Source organism: Asterias rubens, chromosome 1 (genome assembly GCF_902459465.1).
Source record: "Asterias rubens chromosome 1, eAstRub1.3, whole genome shotgun sequence".
NCBI classification, from domain to species: domain Eukaryota; kingdom Metazoa; phylum Echinodermata; class Asteroidea; order Forcipulatida; family Asteriidae; genus Asterias; species Asterias rubens.
Genome location: NC_047062.1, coordinates 21,013,908 through 21,028,593, shown reverse-complemented (window position 1 = coordinate 21,028,593; position 14,686 = coordinate 21,013,908). Strand labels below are relative to the sequence as shown.

At 37.4% G+C, this 14,686-nt stretch overlaps 1 protein-coding gene across 1 annotated transcript; it reads left to right on the top strand.

The window, feature by feature from the left end:
- The first annotated feature begins 1,878 nt into the window (after window positions 1-1,878).
- Window positions 1,879-14,133, top strand: LOC117294282 (golgin subfamily A member 6-like protein 22). The gene is made up of 12 exons (XM_033776646.1): window positions 1,879-1,975; window positions 5,433-6,192; window positions 6,718-6,866; window positions 7,270-7,552; window positions 8,457-8,583; window positions 8,890-9,146; window positions 9,694-9,846; window positions 10,431-10,588; window positions 11,055-11,243; window positions 11,689-11,923; window positions 12,591-12,673; window positions 13,848-14,133. Exons 2-10 carry the CDS (start codon window positions 5,441-5,443, stop codon window positions 11,919-11,921), a joined length of 2,301 nt encoding a protein of 766 aa, XP_033632537.1. The 5' UTR covers window positions 1,879-1,975; window positions 5,433-5,440; the 3' UTR covers window positions 11,922-11,923; window positions 12,591-12,673; window positions 13,848-14,133.
- The last annotated feature ends 553 nt before the right edge of the window (window positions 14,134-14,686 follow it).

The window sequence follows — 14,686 nt, the reverse complement described above, 5'->3', positions numbered from 1 at the left end:
TGCAATCTGAAATTTTCCAATCAACTTAATACCATCCTTTCTGTATATTTTTATTGAAATTCTTATAGGGTGCATAAAAGTATGATTTAATCATGAATGATCAGGTAGCAAAGGTTGAGTTTTTTTATCTGAAATAAAATGAAATAACTACTGAAGCTGTTTAGTTCTTTCGTGTTGGTTGTAGGTAAAGTTCTATAGTCTATTATTATTTGTTTGATGGAAGAGAAGAGGTTTTAATTAATTACACAAATATTGATAACAATACAAATCTGTAATTCTCAAGGTAAGGTTTAAAAGCCATATGAGAACTATCCTGTCTGAATCACAATGTTTCTATGTTTCTTGAAACTATTTAATTTTACCCTGAAGGTTTTTCTACCGATGAGTGAAAGCACTGTATACTCAGTGATTTCTCGAGTTCCATGAAAATCACAGGCATACAACTCAGGTGGGATTCGAACCCTTGACCTTTTCCAATCTAGAGCAGATGTCTTACCCACGAGACCATCGAGCTCAGTAGCTAGAGGCAGTTCAAAACCCATGTATTACAAGCAAATTTAACACCTATTAATTTTGAAGTTAAGTATTTAATGTAATCTGTGGAAATTCACATACATGTACTTGTCTTTATCTCTTACATTTAGTTTTGATTTGTTAAATTATAATTGCTGTAGTCAGTACTCGGTTATCAGTAGTTTTTTTGCATGTTCACCAAGTGACTGTAATTTGTACTTTTTTTTTTAGATAATTAAAGACAGTGGACACTATTGGTAATTGTCAAAGACTAGTCTTCACAGTTGGTGTGTCTCAACATATGCATACAATAACAGACCTGTAAACATTTTAGCTCAATCGGTCGTTGAGTTTGCGAGGTAATAATGAAAGAAAAAACACCCTTGTCATACGTAGTTGTGTGCTTTTTGATGCTTGATTTCGAGACCTCAAATTCTAAACTTGAGGTCTTGAAATCAAATTTGTGGAAAATTACTTCTTTCTTGAAAACTACGTCACTTCGGAGGGAGCTGTTTCTCACAATGTTTTATACCATCAACCTGTCCCTGTTACTCGTAATCAAGAAAGGTTTTATGATGATAATTATTTTGAGTAATTACCAATAGTGTCCACTGCCTTTAAGAGTAAAAAAATAGTTTGAAAATTTGCTTTATCAAATTGAGCAATTAATAAGAGTAGAGTGGAACCAGTCACTGAAATTTGCATAATATGAATAATTTGCTGCTATCCTGCTTAATTTGCGTAATGTTTGTTTTCAGTTTCCCCAGTTTGGTTTGTTTACGTTTACTTCAATGCTGCTATAACCAACAAAATGTTATAATTAAAATCAAATTTACACAAGGCAATTCATTTGGCAACTCATTTTTATCTGAAATTGTGAAAAGGTATATGCGCTATCATGTATTTACAAATATTTTAAATAAAATTAAAATAAAATTGAAGTTTGTAAAAAAAAATTAATTGTCTGCCTTTTTCTTCCACTTTAAACAACCACACCATTGATCTGTTTTAAAATATTATGTGGTGTGGTTTTGAAAATACTGGGGTTAATGAAATAGCATGTAAAATACTTTGGAATCAAACAAGAAATGCAGTCACTGATTGTGTGCATCATCAACAAAGTATACCATTTATAGGGCCTGGCTGAGCTTTGAGCTGTTTGGTGTTTCTTTTACTTTTTTTTTTCTCTTTCCTTAACAATTTTGTTATGTTGAATCCCTCAATTTTTATATTGAGTACCCCGGGCCTCCCCCACTAAAACAAATAATAATATGTACATCCAGACACAGTAAATCAGTACTTTTTTATGACCTGGCTGAAAATTGTCAATAGGTGGCGCCGGTCACCGCGATTGATTGGGTTGTGTACAAAAACACTGTACTGTCGACTACATCACACGTCAGTGAGAACTGCTCTCCATTTTACTTCTTTTTCTTGGGGAAAATAGCAAAAACGTGAAACTGTAAGTACTGTTTGCCACTGTTTGCAACCAATTTATATGTGTTTCTTTACGTTATACCTAGTTTACGGTAGTTATAATTAACAATACATTTCCATCCATGTTTTCCCCTTCAGACAGAATCACTCCCAATCACTGAATCAGAGTTCAGTCAAGTTCAAGGGGCCCTAGCCCCACTTGTGCGTGGCCAAGGTTAGCCTTGGCCACACAAGTGGGGCTAAATTGGCCCTTGACACTTTCTTTTTTGTCATATTAATTAATAATATTCTTACATTGTCATTGCCATTTTGGGGATTCGCCTTTGTTTTGCTTTTTGAGTAATGAGTGCAGCCTTCTCCTTTTTCCATGAGAGTTCCACCATTTGCTGGTGAATTACATACTTCTTGTACCTCATGCATACAATACATGTACTGAGCTGACTGAGGCGAGGGTGTGGATATAAACAGTGCGTGTGGCCATGGGTGAACAGTGAACTTAGACTGCAGGCTGTGTAGCCCCATAAATCGGTCCAATCCACTCCGTATCCTTGGCCCCAGCACCACTAATAGCAAAACCTTTCGCTTCCTTGAAAAACCATCTGCATTGTTCTGCATCATGAAACTTACCGATCTAATGCTTCAGAAGTTGCAGATAGCACTACACTTTGAATCGTTCAAATAGGTATCACAGATTTTGAGTAAAAATCAAGTGAATTTCGCGTGTGAATTTTACCAACGCTCTTTTACCGCTAATGCTGCCGATATGCCGATTGTCCCCCGACCGTGAGCAGTTTTTTTTCCCAGGACAAACGTGTAGAACCATCTGCACACGTTCTTCGTAGGAAGAAAAGATACCCAATCCGCGCTTCATGTACAAATATACGGACATGCGTCTGGGAACTATTCTTCGTAGTTCCCAGACGCGTGTCCATATGTTTGTACACAAAGCACGGATTGGGGAACCATTCTTTGTAGTTCCCTAACGCAAGTCCATATGTTCGTACATGAAGTGCGGATTGGGTATCTTTTCTTTCCAGGACGAACGTGTGCAGATAATTCTACACGTTTGTCCTAGGAAAAAAATCTGTGCACAGTCGGGGACAATCGGCATATCGCGGCATTAGCGGTAAAAGAGCGGTAGTTGAGAAAATTCACACTCAAAATTCACTTGATTTTACTCAAAATCTGTGATACCTATTTGAACGATTCAAAGTGTAGTGCTATCTGCAACTTCTGAAGCATTAGATCGGTAAGTTTCATGATGCAGAACAATGCAGATGGTTTTTCAAGGAAGCGAAAGGTTTTGCTATTAGTGGTGCTGGGGCCAAGGATACGGAGTGGATTGGACCGATTTATGGGGCTACAGGCTGTGCAGCTTAAAAAACAGCTCAGGCTGCTGTAGTGTTCGCCAAGTTAGCGGAGCTGGACTGACTGTTCACCCTGCTTCCCTTAAAGGCTTTATAAAGGGTCTATAATCCTCCTCTTACCAGGTTTCACGGTATTATGCCTTTTTCTTTGAATTGGGAAAAAAATAATGATGCTATATATCAACCGATGCCCTAATTATCTTCATTTGTTAATATGAAGTATGCAAACATGACATTGAAATGTTCACACCACACACCGATCTTCGATGACTTCAACTGGCCCCATTTGTTTTGAGTTTTTCCTGTTTTCACAGCAAACGAGAAAGTATGGTTTCCCGGTGAAGCCATACATGGAAGAAACATCTGCAGTGACTACAAGTGTTCTTTGAGACTCTGTGTATGACTCTATAGCCAGCAGTTGTCTTCATTTTATTCAACATATTTTTTTTATTAATTTTTAAAAATAACCATGGTAACAATTGCAAAAGAAAAAAAAAAAAGTGTGAATAATTACTGGCTTTCAAATCTGATTTTTATTTATTATTTTTTTAATTTTTGTTCTTAATATTTATAATAAAGCATATAAATTAACAGTGATAATTGAATCAACAAGCTGATGTTTAAATTTTAATATCAATAATAATATTGATATGAGGGTTAAAAAATAAAAATCTCCAAAAATAATATAAGGCACATGGCTTCTTTAAGCCTCTGTATTTTTTTTCCCAGAATGCTCAGCAAAAAATCCAGTCACATGATTTGATCATCATGAATTGTGAATAGTGTTTGATGAAACTTTTTCAGTGGGCAAATATTTTTATATGGCCTCAACATTATGACATATTTTTGTACCTTATAGAAATGCCTAAAATACCAAACTTTTTGTATTTACAAGTGCAAATAACCAGTGGAGCCTTACGTGTTTCTAAGTTTTGGTCAAGGGAGAGGAGACTCTTTGCTTGGCAAATAAAACCACACAATTTTTATCTATGGACTGTTTACATCGCGCACAGAGAGGTCAAAGATTTGCCACGATTTTAGGGACACCTCGAAAACAGGACCTCCTACGATATAAGTAACTTTTGTAGCACAAAAAACACAATGTCCACAGATTTACACTAAACTTACACAGTTTGAAGATAATGATAGTAGAAAGCTTCCCTGAAAATATTACGTGCTGAGGTGCTGTAGTTTTTGGGAAATGAGTAAAACAATGCCATGAAAATAATTTTTGCTCATGAGACGAAAATTATTTTAATCATTTACAAACGTATTTTCATGATTTTTTTAAAACTTATTTCTCAAAAACTACAGCACCTCAGTAAGTAATATTTGAAGGGAAGCTTTCCACTATCATTATCTTCAAACCCTGTAAGTTTAATGTAAATCTATAGACATTTAAAGTACCCAAATCCTTTAAAACTAGCAAGAGATTAGCCCACCTTGTAATTTGTTAGTATGAATACTTGTTATGGCTCTCATGTATTTTTAACAACAACATCAGTCTTCTTTCTTGTCATAGTTGCCAATACAGTAAGTAAGTACAGTAAGTCTTGCGCACGTATTTTTAATCTACCAACAAGGGAAGGTACTCAACAAGGCGCTTATGATAAGGTGGATGATACCAAATTTCTCATATGACTCAATAACTTAAAAGTTACAAGTTGTGTGCAGAAGAAAGACACACTAATAAGGAAATTTTTTGGGTTAATTTAGAGAATTGTTAATGTATTTTTGGGAAAATACCAAGGTGTTGGTATGAAAATGGTTTTAAGGTATTTTGGGGAATGCATTAGTTATGTTATTTTGGGGGGTATTGTGTAAACATTTGCAATCGGTTTTGGGAAAAGAGAAGAAAATCATTAGTATTGTTTACAGACAAAATTTGTTGTCAGTTGAGTTGGCATACAGGAAGATTTGCCTTGCAGGTAATTTTTGTTTGTAAGTGGCATTACCTAATCAGGACTGTATGCACACCCAGAACCATGCACTATAGGGCCCACTGAAATGTAAAATAATTGAAAACAGTCAAACATAATCCTCTGACATGAATACTGAAATCATTTGTTCACTTTTCTTAAAACCTCTGCTTTGTTTTGATTCTTCTTGTCACAGACTGTACGATGTCCCTATTCAGTGGTATGAAGCTTGCCTCTAGTGGCTCAAACAAACCCAATCAGCAAACCGACTCAATATCAACAGAAACTGTAAGCAGTGCCGACTCTTTAATAGTAGGAGCAGAAAACAAGAATGACTCTTCAAAAGCTAGTGATCCTAGTGGATTTTCCTTCATACTAGGAACAGATAGTAGACAGAGTAATACTGTTGATGCGATCTGTAGTTCTAGTGCCATAGAACTAGATGAAAGTAAATCAGACGGCGACACACTTCAACAATTGTGCAAAACACCTCAACTAGCCCGATCATCCGAGCCCTTGGCTGACTTTTGTCTTGATGATGATTCGAACCTTGAGCTCGACCCCATAAAGATCGACGGACATTTAAAATCCAAGTCGTCCACTGCTTCGACAGTCTTTGATTTGCAAGATGTGGACTTCAGCTTGTCAGCTGTCCTTGATTCAGAATCGTCAAAGCAAAAAGACCAGGACTCAGTAGGTGATAAGTCAGAAAGCAGTTTCAGTTTTATAACGACAGGGCCATTAGAACACTCAAAAGATAGTATCGCTCCAACAGATCACCAGTCTTTAACCCAAAAGCTTTGTACACTGCAGAGTCCTGGTACAACGGAAAGACCTGAACCTGTTGAAAGCCAGTCACTGGACAGAGAGGAAGTTACCAGCACACCAAAAGCTACACGGTTAAGGATTGACAGAGAGCTACAGAAACCACATGAAGCACGGTTACATCAAATCAAGTATGTCAAACAAGACAAAGAAAAAACTGTCAACATATAATTTGCGTTTGTTTTGTTTAATTTTGTTGAATGGTCTTGGTATTTTATTATTTCTTAAATCAATTTTTAAAAAGGGTATTTTGTACCATGGATAGCTGTAAAAAAAATAATTGCATGCAAATACAAAGGTTTATCAGAGATGAGAAATGTCAAACTTTTTTAGTCAGCCTGGTGAAGAAAATTAGCCAGCATTTTGTCCACCTACAGTATAAAGAAATCCTGCTTTTGTTTATTTATTTCTCTAGTGTCGATGACACTGTTCCCAAAAAGCTTGTGAAACCTAAAACCCAGGGGTTACCAAAATGTTGTCATTGCAACATAGGCCTACCGCCTTCAAACTTTTTTGTCAGCAATGACTCTCACCCCTGAAGTGTATTTTTTACAAGTTCTTTTCCTGGTGAATAATATTTAAAACGGTTAAAATACAGTTGACAGTTTGGAAGTGTATCAGTTTTTACAACATCAAGTTATTTTTGATACTTTTAGGAAGTCCATTGCAGATGTGGAAGAACAAGTGACTCAACTCTCTCAAGACTGTGTCACATTAAGTCATAGTCTTTTACAGAAATGCCAACAGTTGCAGGAACTGCAGGAGAAGAAACAGCAAGCAGTTGATGAAGAAGACTATGAAAAAGGTATGTCATTTTATCGCATACACGATAAAATACATAATGCGTCGCAGAGCCGTACTCCAATACACAGCTCTGACAGTTTTGATAATTGCATCCTCTGCTGTATGGTTGTTGGGCAATTCTGAGAATAATGCAAGGATGTACTGCTGGTGTTGGACCCAATTTTACACTTTGTGGACTGGGTTTTCAGTCTGTACCTGACTGCACAGGCTTTCCTTGGCTAATTCCCTGGGGGTTTTCCTCCCACATCTAAAACTCAAACTTCCTTCCTTGTCTTCTCTCCATTTGGGTTTTTGGCTAGTACAGTGATTAAGTTTGCTATTCTGTGATACCTTTGCTTCACAACCAGAATGAATGAAATCAAATGAAATGATTTTAAAACACTGATATTATTCTTTACCGCCAGCCGAAGAACTTCATGATAAATGTCAAGCCTTAGAGGGAGATACTGAGAACCTCACCTCACCTCTTCCATGCCACCACCCTGCCTTGAAGACTCTGCTGTCTGACTTACTAACTCTCTATGCCCAGGAGAGAGAAGAACATCAGGATATAAAAGATCCTTATCAAGAGCTAATCACCAAGCAGCAAGAGGCTGTTACTGAGGCTAAAGATCAGTGTGTACAATGTGAGAACATCCACTCTCGGAAAGTACAGGGGGCACGGAGCGAGCTGGATAGAGATTTGGCGTAAGTTATAATAATCAAACTTTTGAATATGAGGGGGGAAAATGAAATGCGCAGTAGAAGTGTATGCTCCAGGTTGAAAAATTTCTTGTTCTACTTTTGAGCTCATTGCTATAATTTATCTTCCAGTACGCGCTAATCCACCAATCAGATGCGCGAACTGGAGGGTGGTATAAAAACCTATAACTTTCTCCCAGTTTTTTCTATTGCACAGTGCGTTTTGTGAGTGTCAATGCGCCACGCTCTGCATACAGACAGTGCAAAAATTACATTCTAAACTTTGTGCGCGTGCATGCTGTCGTTGCAAAACAACGGTCTGAAATTTTAAACTTGAGACTGGAAGATATATTTGTCGGCCTTGTTGGATATATGGGACGCAAAAGCACTATATTTTTCCGTATTCCACTCGCGCGCGTGTGATAACTTCTAATAACCAAATGTGTAAGGGATAACACATTATTGGATTTTAGCAAGAGTCAGTTCAATTTTAGTATTTAGTTTTCAGTTAACACTCCATCAAAACAACCCTAAATAATTGTTGTGTTTATGGATATGGCCTTGAAAAATGTGGGAAAGGAAAGAACTATTAAAAAAAAAGTTCTTACATTTCAGCTTTTTACTTTTAGAGTTAATCCTCGTTGGTACTTCCTGCAAATGCTTGATGCAAAGCGAATTTGACATCAAAGCTTTGGTTTGCTGTGAATGTTTGGCAAAGATTGAGCACAGCTCAACTCTCCTGAAATGCTTGTTATGAATGTGTAACATAAATATTTGCTTCACATTCACATTCGCTGGAAGTATGAACCAGGCTTTATTTTGCTTATATTTTAAACCCTCTTCAATTACACTAACCCTGTTTGACTCACTTGCTGTTATAATCAAGTTTCTTTGTACTTCTTCTGTGCAGGCATTTGCAGTTGGACAGTGAGCATTTGCTGAATCGAGAAGAACAGCTGTGTACCAGGATTGATGAAGGCACTGCTGGTCTGCGTCAGACAAGAGATGCATTGATCAACGACAGAACTAAAGTGCAGGTAATTAAGAGTTACTCAAGTATCAAGCTACATTCAACTTTATTTGTGTGTTAAAAGTCAGACAAAAAGTGTCTTCCTGCTGTATTCCTGTGCTTATTCAAACATTTTTTGAATCGGTATCCTGCTCATTTCTGCTTAGCAGAAATATTTCGGGCAATTATTTCTGCTAAAGCAGCTCTATGGTATTGGGCCCAGGTGAAACAAATAGTATCACAAGTGAAAAGTACTTGTGGTTTGAAAACAAAAAACATCATAAGCAAGTAGAATTTTTTTTTTTTTTTCTTTTTTTTCCCCCTAATTATTAAGGAAGAAATCAAAGAACTTGAGGCTAAGCTGAGACTTCTTCACCTGAAGGAGACTGCCATCACCGTATCAATCACAGACAACAACCAGGAGATTGAGTTGGTGAAGAGAGAATTCAGCCAAGAGATGCAGGGTATTGAGACAGAGAAGGAAGTACTGAAGGAGAATGAGATTGCACTGAGGAGGAGAGGAGAAAGGTTGGAGGATGAAGAGAGAGAACAGGATGAGAAGATGCTGGGAGTGAAGGAGATGGAGTCAAGGTGAGGAGAAGAAGAAGAAGGTGTAGCAGGCCTGGAATTACACGCAGGCAACAGAGCCCATGGCCTCTGTTGCCCTTGGTCTTGTCCTTGCTTGGTGCCCTTAAAAAGTTTCCCATTGACTTTCAGGTTTTCAAATAGAAGTGCCCTTTGTAAAATTAAAATGGCTTTGCTATTTCAACATGTTAAAAAATGGAATTCCAGGCCTTGTGTAGTCTGTTTCTAGCCTTCGAGTTATATTTGAAATATTTGGGTTTTGAACAAAGAAAAATGGATGTGCGTTTGACCACTGGGTTAAAGTACTGGCGCTCTACCAACTGAGCTAATCCAGCCCTATGATGTTGGCGGTCTCCTTATTTTTCAATATCTTTGTTCGGGGGTGCCAGTACCCATTCAGTTTCCCTTGATGTTGTGTTTTTTAAAACCAGATGAGGTGACTTAATTTACTCTCCCAAAACACATCGATGTACTTTCCATCCAAGGAACATCAAAATGATTTTAATTTGTCTTTGTACTATATCTTGATATTGATTTGCTATGTTATTCACAGTGAAACCAAGCTGCTGGCAGATTTACAGATAAATCTTGCCCTGGAAGAGCTGGCCGTTCAAGAATTGACATCCTTGGAATCAAATTTACGCAATAACCTCTGGCCAGAAGAAAGCTCTACAATGTTGCCGGAAAGAAAGGAAGATCTGAGCAAGTAAGGAAAGATTTTCATTTAAAAAAACCACAAATTTGTGTTTTGAATTCGGAGTGTTTGAAGATTAGGTGAGGTTTGCAGTAGCACCATGATTTGTAAATCTCTTTTGAGTAGTGTTGGTTCTAAAAAGAATCAGTGGTTGACAACTAAACTTGTCTTTTAAAATGATTTGTATCTTCCTGTCTTATAAACGTGTAAATTAAAGGAACATTACAGAATTGGTTTTTGCTAACAGAACTGCTGCTGGAAGTGTGAACAAGTTATGTAATCAACCATATATGAACTGACAAACCTTTGGAAGTTTTAGATCGATCGGCCATCTGGGTCACAAGAAAATAGTGAATAACTGATAACACATTTTGCATGACACCGATTCTCCCAAAATGAACAAAAATGTTAACTGAGCGATAAACTCCAAATGGGAATCATTTATTTGTCATCAAACAGACAGAAATACTTAAAGGGATGATTCTTCCGTCCTCTTCATTAGGCTGTGTAAGTTTTATGCAAATCTTTGATCTTTGACAAGATTTTTTCTTACCAATTCTGTAACGTTCCTTTGAATTTGATGCATTGATTTACAGGAAGAAGGAAGCCGTTAGAGAGAAGATGGAGGAGGTCCAGCAAGCCACATCGATGTTACTTCTGAGTCAGACTAAAGTAGTTACACTACGTCAGAGAGTGAGTGATACAGAGGGTCATATTGCAGCCCTGAATGAGACCAAACAACTCGCTGTAGCAGGTGAGATTAGAGGGCCAGTAGTTTACTCTCTCCATTCAGTGATGTTTGAAGCTTTGTCGAAAATCAGAAGTAACTTTAACTTATAAAACACCAGGTATAAGTATGTGTAAATCTCTTTTTGGAGGAGTGTTGGCTCAAAAATGAAGAGCCGGTGTCTGCTAATCTTCAGGGGAGCAATACACTCTGCTCATCTTCAGGGGAGCAATATACTTTGCTCATCTTCAGGAGAACAATATACTCTATTCGTCTCCAGAGTTCTGCTGAAGACGAGCAGAGTATACTGTTCAAAAAGTCAAGACAAGACCATACTGGCTCTTTTCCGAAGGCCAGTAATTTACTATCCCAATACTCATTGATGTACTCTTCATTCAAAGATGTAAGTGATGCTTGAAGCTTTGCAATTCTAGGTTAGTATCTTTATTATTATTACTTATTTTTGAGGGCTTTTGTTTTGCTCTTTTTTTAGGAAAGAATTTCTCAGAGGCAAGAAGGCTGACAGAAGAGATCAAGAAGCTGACGTCGGAGGGGCAGCTCATCCAAGAGGAGATGGAGAAACTGACCCAGAGGAATGAAGAGACGACCAAGATGGTGAAGTTACTCAGGGAAGATGTAGAGAGAATACAGGAAGAACTCGATCAAGATGAGAGACAAGAAGGTTTGTGGATGGAAACTCTGAGAGGAAATCTGAATACAGTTGTTTTAACGATTTTGAAATGCCTTCAACTTTGAAAAAAAAATCATATTAGAGATTGGTAAATTTTTCGCAAAACAAGAAAAGTTTTAACACAAAATATCCAAATAAATAAATTAATTTTTTTTTTCTTCAAAGGAGCAGTTATTATAATCGTTGTATAAAAAAAAGGAGTCTGTCGTGCTAATCTCCTATGCCCATGGTTAGTAGCTAGGTTCCAGTGTCTGATGACAACTCTGCTTAGTGGACCCAGTTGCTTGATCCAAGATGTCCCCAGGCAGCTTCTAGTTAGGTGCCTGTGGGAGTCTGCCTCTGAAGTTTACGACCATGTTTAGTGATACACCAGTCTTAAACTTATTCCTTCCACGTAGTAACTGAGCATTGTTTTTTATTTAATGTTTGTCCCCAGAAACATCAGTGAAAGAGAAGCTGCTGAACAGTATTGTTGATTTGAGAGAACACCTCCAAGTCTCCACAGACAGTCCACTGATGCAGACCTTACAGAGGGCCCAACTAATGGCAAGCGCTTATCATGTCAGGTTCCTGTGTCTGAAACATAAACTCCCTCTCCCTGCTGAAGTAGAAGAACTCTCCGTACATCCCTCTACGCTAGATCAATGTTTAGAACAGACGAAAAATTAGAGGTGGGTTTTATTCAGAAGGAAGGGAGGTTTTGACAGGGCTCAATATTTTCACTGAACCACACGCCAGAGGCCGATGATTTTAGCCTCGGGACAGTTAAGTCCACAGCCTCGGGACAGTTAAGTCCACACTGGCCAAGTCCAGTGGTCTTATGTTTTGCTCAATTGGTGACCTTCACTCGAATAAATCTCTATCAGTTCTGTCTGTTGAGAAACAAAGAATTCTTACCCACAAAACAAATGAGATAAATCTTCTCTCACTGCTTGTTCACTTTAGAACAGTTGAAGTGTTCAATGGTGTACTTTATTTGTTTGCCTATTTAACTTATGGCCTAGTAAACTTTTTAGCTACAAGTCCTGCAGTCTTGTGTTTTTACCAAAAACTTTAAGCTCCGTTTGTAGATTTTAGACAAATTTTGTACACAAAGTACAAAAAGTACACAAGGCTAGGACCTTGTAAATTTTAGGGCAAATTTTGATCAAATACAGTAGATTTATGAGCAAAGTTTGATAAGTACACAGTTCTTGTAAGTTTTAGGCAGAATTTATTAAGGCTTTTTTTTGTTTCCTGTTTCTGTTAAGCAAAACTTATCTGTGCTTAGCAAAATTTTTTAAAAACTGTATGTATACAGTTTTTAAAATTTTGCTCTGATTTCTTTCAACCGTCCAGGTCACATTCACATGGTAAGGATAACTCCAAAGAACCGGCAGTGGCGGATAAAGACAAGGAGGCGTTTGACCAGCTCATCTCAGGTTAGTAATCAGTTGTCCATGTAGACTTTGGTTCCATGTTGCAATTCTGTTTCATTTATTGCATTTCATTGATTAGTTTTGGTTGTGAAGCGAAGGACTCTCAAAAAAGACAATGAAGGAAGCTTTGGTTTTGTGTGGGAAGAAGTGGTAGGAAAAACCCAGAGAATTATTCCCACGCAGTCAAAAAGAGACTGAAAGCCCAATCCACTTAGTGCCCCAGGTGTGATTCGAACCAGGTTCTCATAGCTGGAAAACAAGGCAAGATACTACTATGCCAACCTGACCACCTGTAGGCATTTATCAGGCGTTTTTAAACCCATTTATCAAAGCGCCTTCAAACAACTAGAGGATGAGATTGATTTTAGTTTTCCAATGACGGATGATGTACTTTCTCTTTAAAGGCAGTGGACACTATTAGTAATTGTCTATCTCAACATATGCATAAAATAACAAACCTGTGAAAAATTGAGCTCAATCCGTCATCGAACTAGCGAGATAATAATGAAAGAAAAAAACACCCTTGTCATACGAAGTTGTGTGTGTTTAGATGGTTGATTTCGAGACCTCAAGTTCTAAATCTGAGGTCTTGAAATCAAATTTGTGGAAAATTACTTCTTTATCAAAAACTACTCAATTTCAGAGGGAGCCGTTTCTCACAATGTTTTACACCATCAACCTCTCCCCATTACTCATCACCAAGAAAGGTTTTATGCTAATAATTATTTTGAGTATCTACCAATAGTGTCCACTGCCTTTAAAGACTAACTTGTCTAACATTGTGTTAGAAGCCTACACAGCAGCTTTTGATAGTATAAAGCATTTTTTGAAACATTTCTCTTTGAATCAGTGGTTATGTATAAAGAAGATGTAAGTTTTTATGGCCCAAAATTTTAATCTGAGAAGCTGTACAGTCAGTAACACTTCTCAGATTGTTTGTTCCTTTTAGTTAAATCTCATCACTCTCAAAGCTATTCATGGCCTATCTCCTGTCTATATATGGTATTCTTCATAAATACATTCCTGTTCGTCCTCTTTGTTCTGCTGGTCGATCCCTACTGACACAAACTACTGTTTCCACTAAATTCTATGGTCAAAGAGCCTTCCACTTTATCGCACCTTCGATATGAAACAACTCATATAAATACGTCTTTCTTTGTTGAATTATTTTCAACAGACTCTGGTGCAGACTCTGCTGGATATGAAGACGTCAAATCTGATGCAGTGATTGTGTCGACGAGATGGCTTCAAGACTGTATCGCAAAACAGCGTCATGCGATGAAGAGAAATATAAATTATAAAAGTTTGATCTTACCTAACAGAGACTTACTTGTACAAAAATGACGGGGAATTTTTCCTTGATTCTCATGGTTCATTTTGGATAAATTTATTTCTTTAACGGCAGTGGACACTATTGTTTGGTAATTACTCAAAAATGTTATTAGCATAAAACTTTACTTGGTATCGAGTAATTCAGAGCTGTTGATAGTATAAAACACTGTGAGAAACGGCTCCCTCTGAAGTGGAGTAGTTTTCGAGAAAGAAGTAATTTTCCACGAATTTGATTTCGAGACCTCAAGTTTAGAATTTGAAGTCTCGAAATCAAGCATCTGAAAGCACACAACTGCTCGTGATAAGAGTGTTTTTTCTTTCATAGTTATCTTGCAACTCTGACGACCAATCGAGCTCGGTTATTTTGTACATATGTTGAGTAACAGCAAGTGAGAAGACTGGTCTTTGACATTTATCAATAGTGTCCACTGGCTTTAATTTACAGGCCTGCGTATTTATCAAATTTTGCTCTAGAGAGCAAGAAGGCTATAGGCTTGCGTATTTATCAAACTTTGCCCTAAAATGCAACAAGGCTATAGGCTTGCGCATTTATCAAATTTTGCCCAAACTGCAACAAAGCCATAGGGTTGCGTATTTATCAAATATTGCCCTAAAATGCAATAAGGCTTGCATATTTATCAAATTTTTCCATAATATGCAACAAGGCTGCATATTTATCAAATT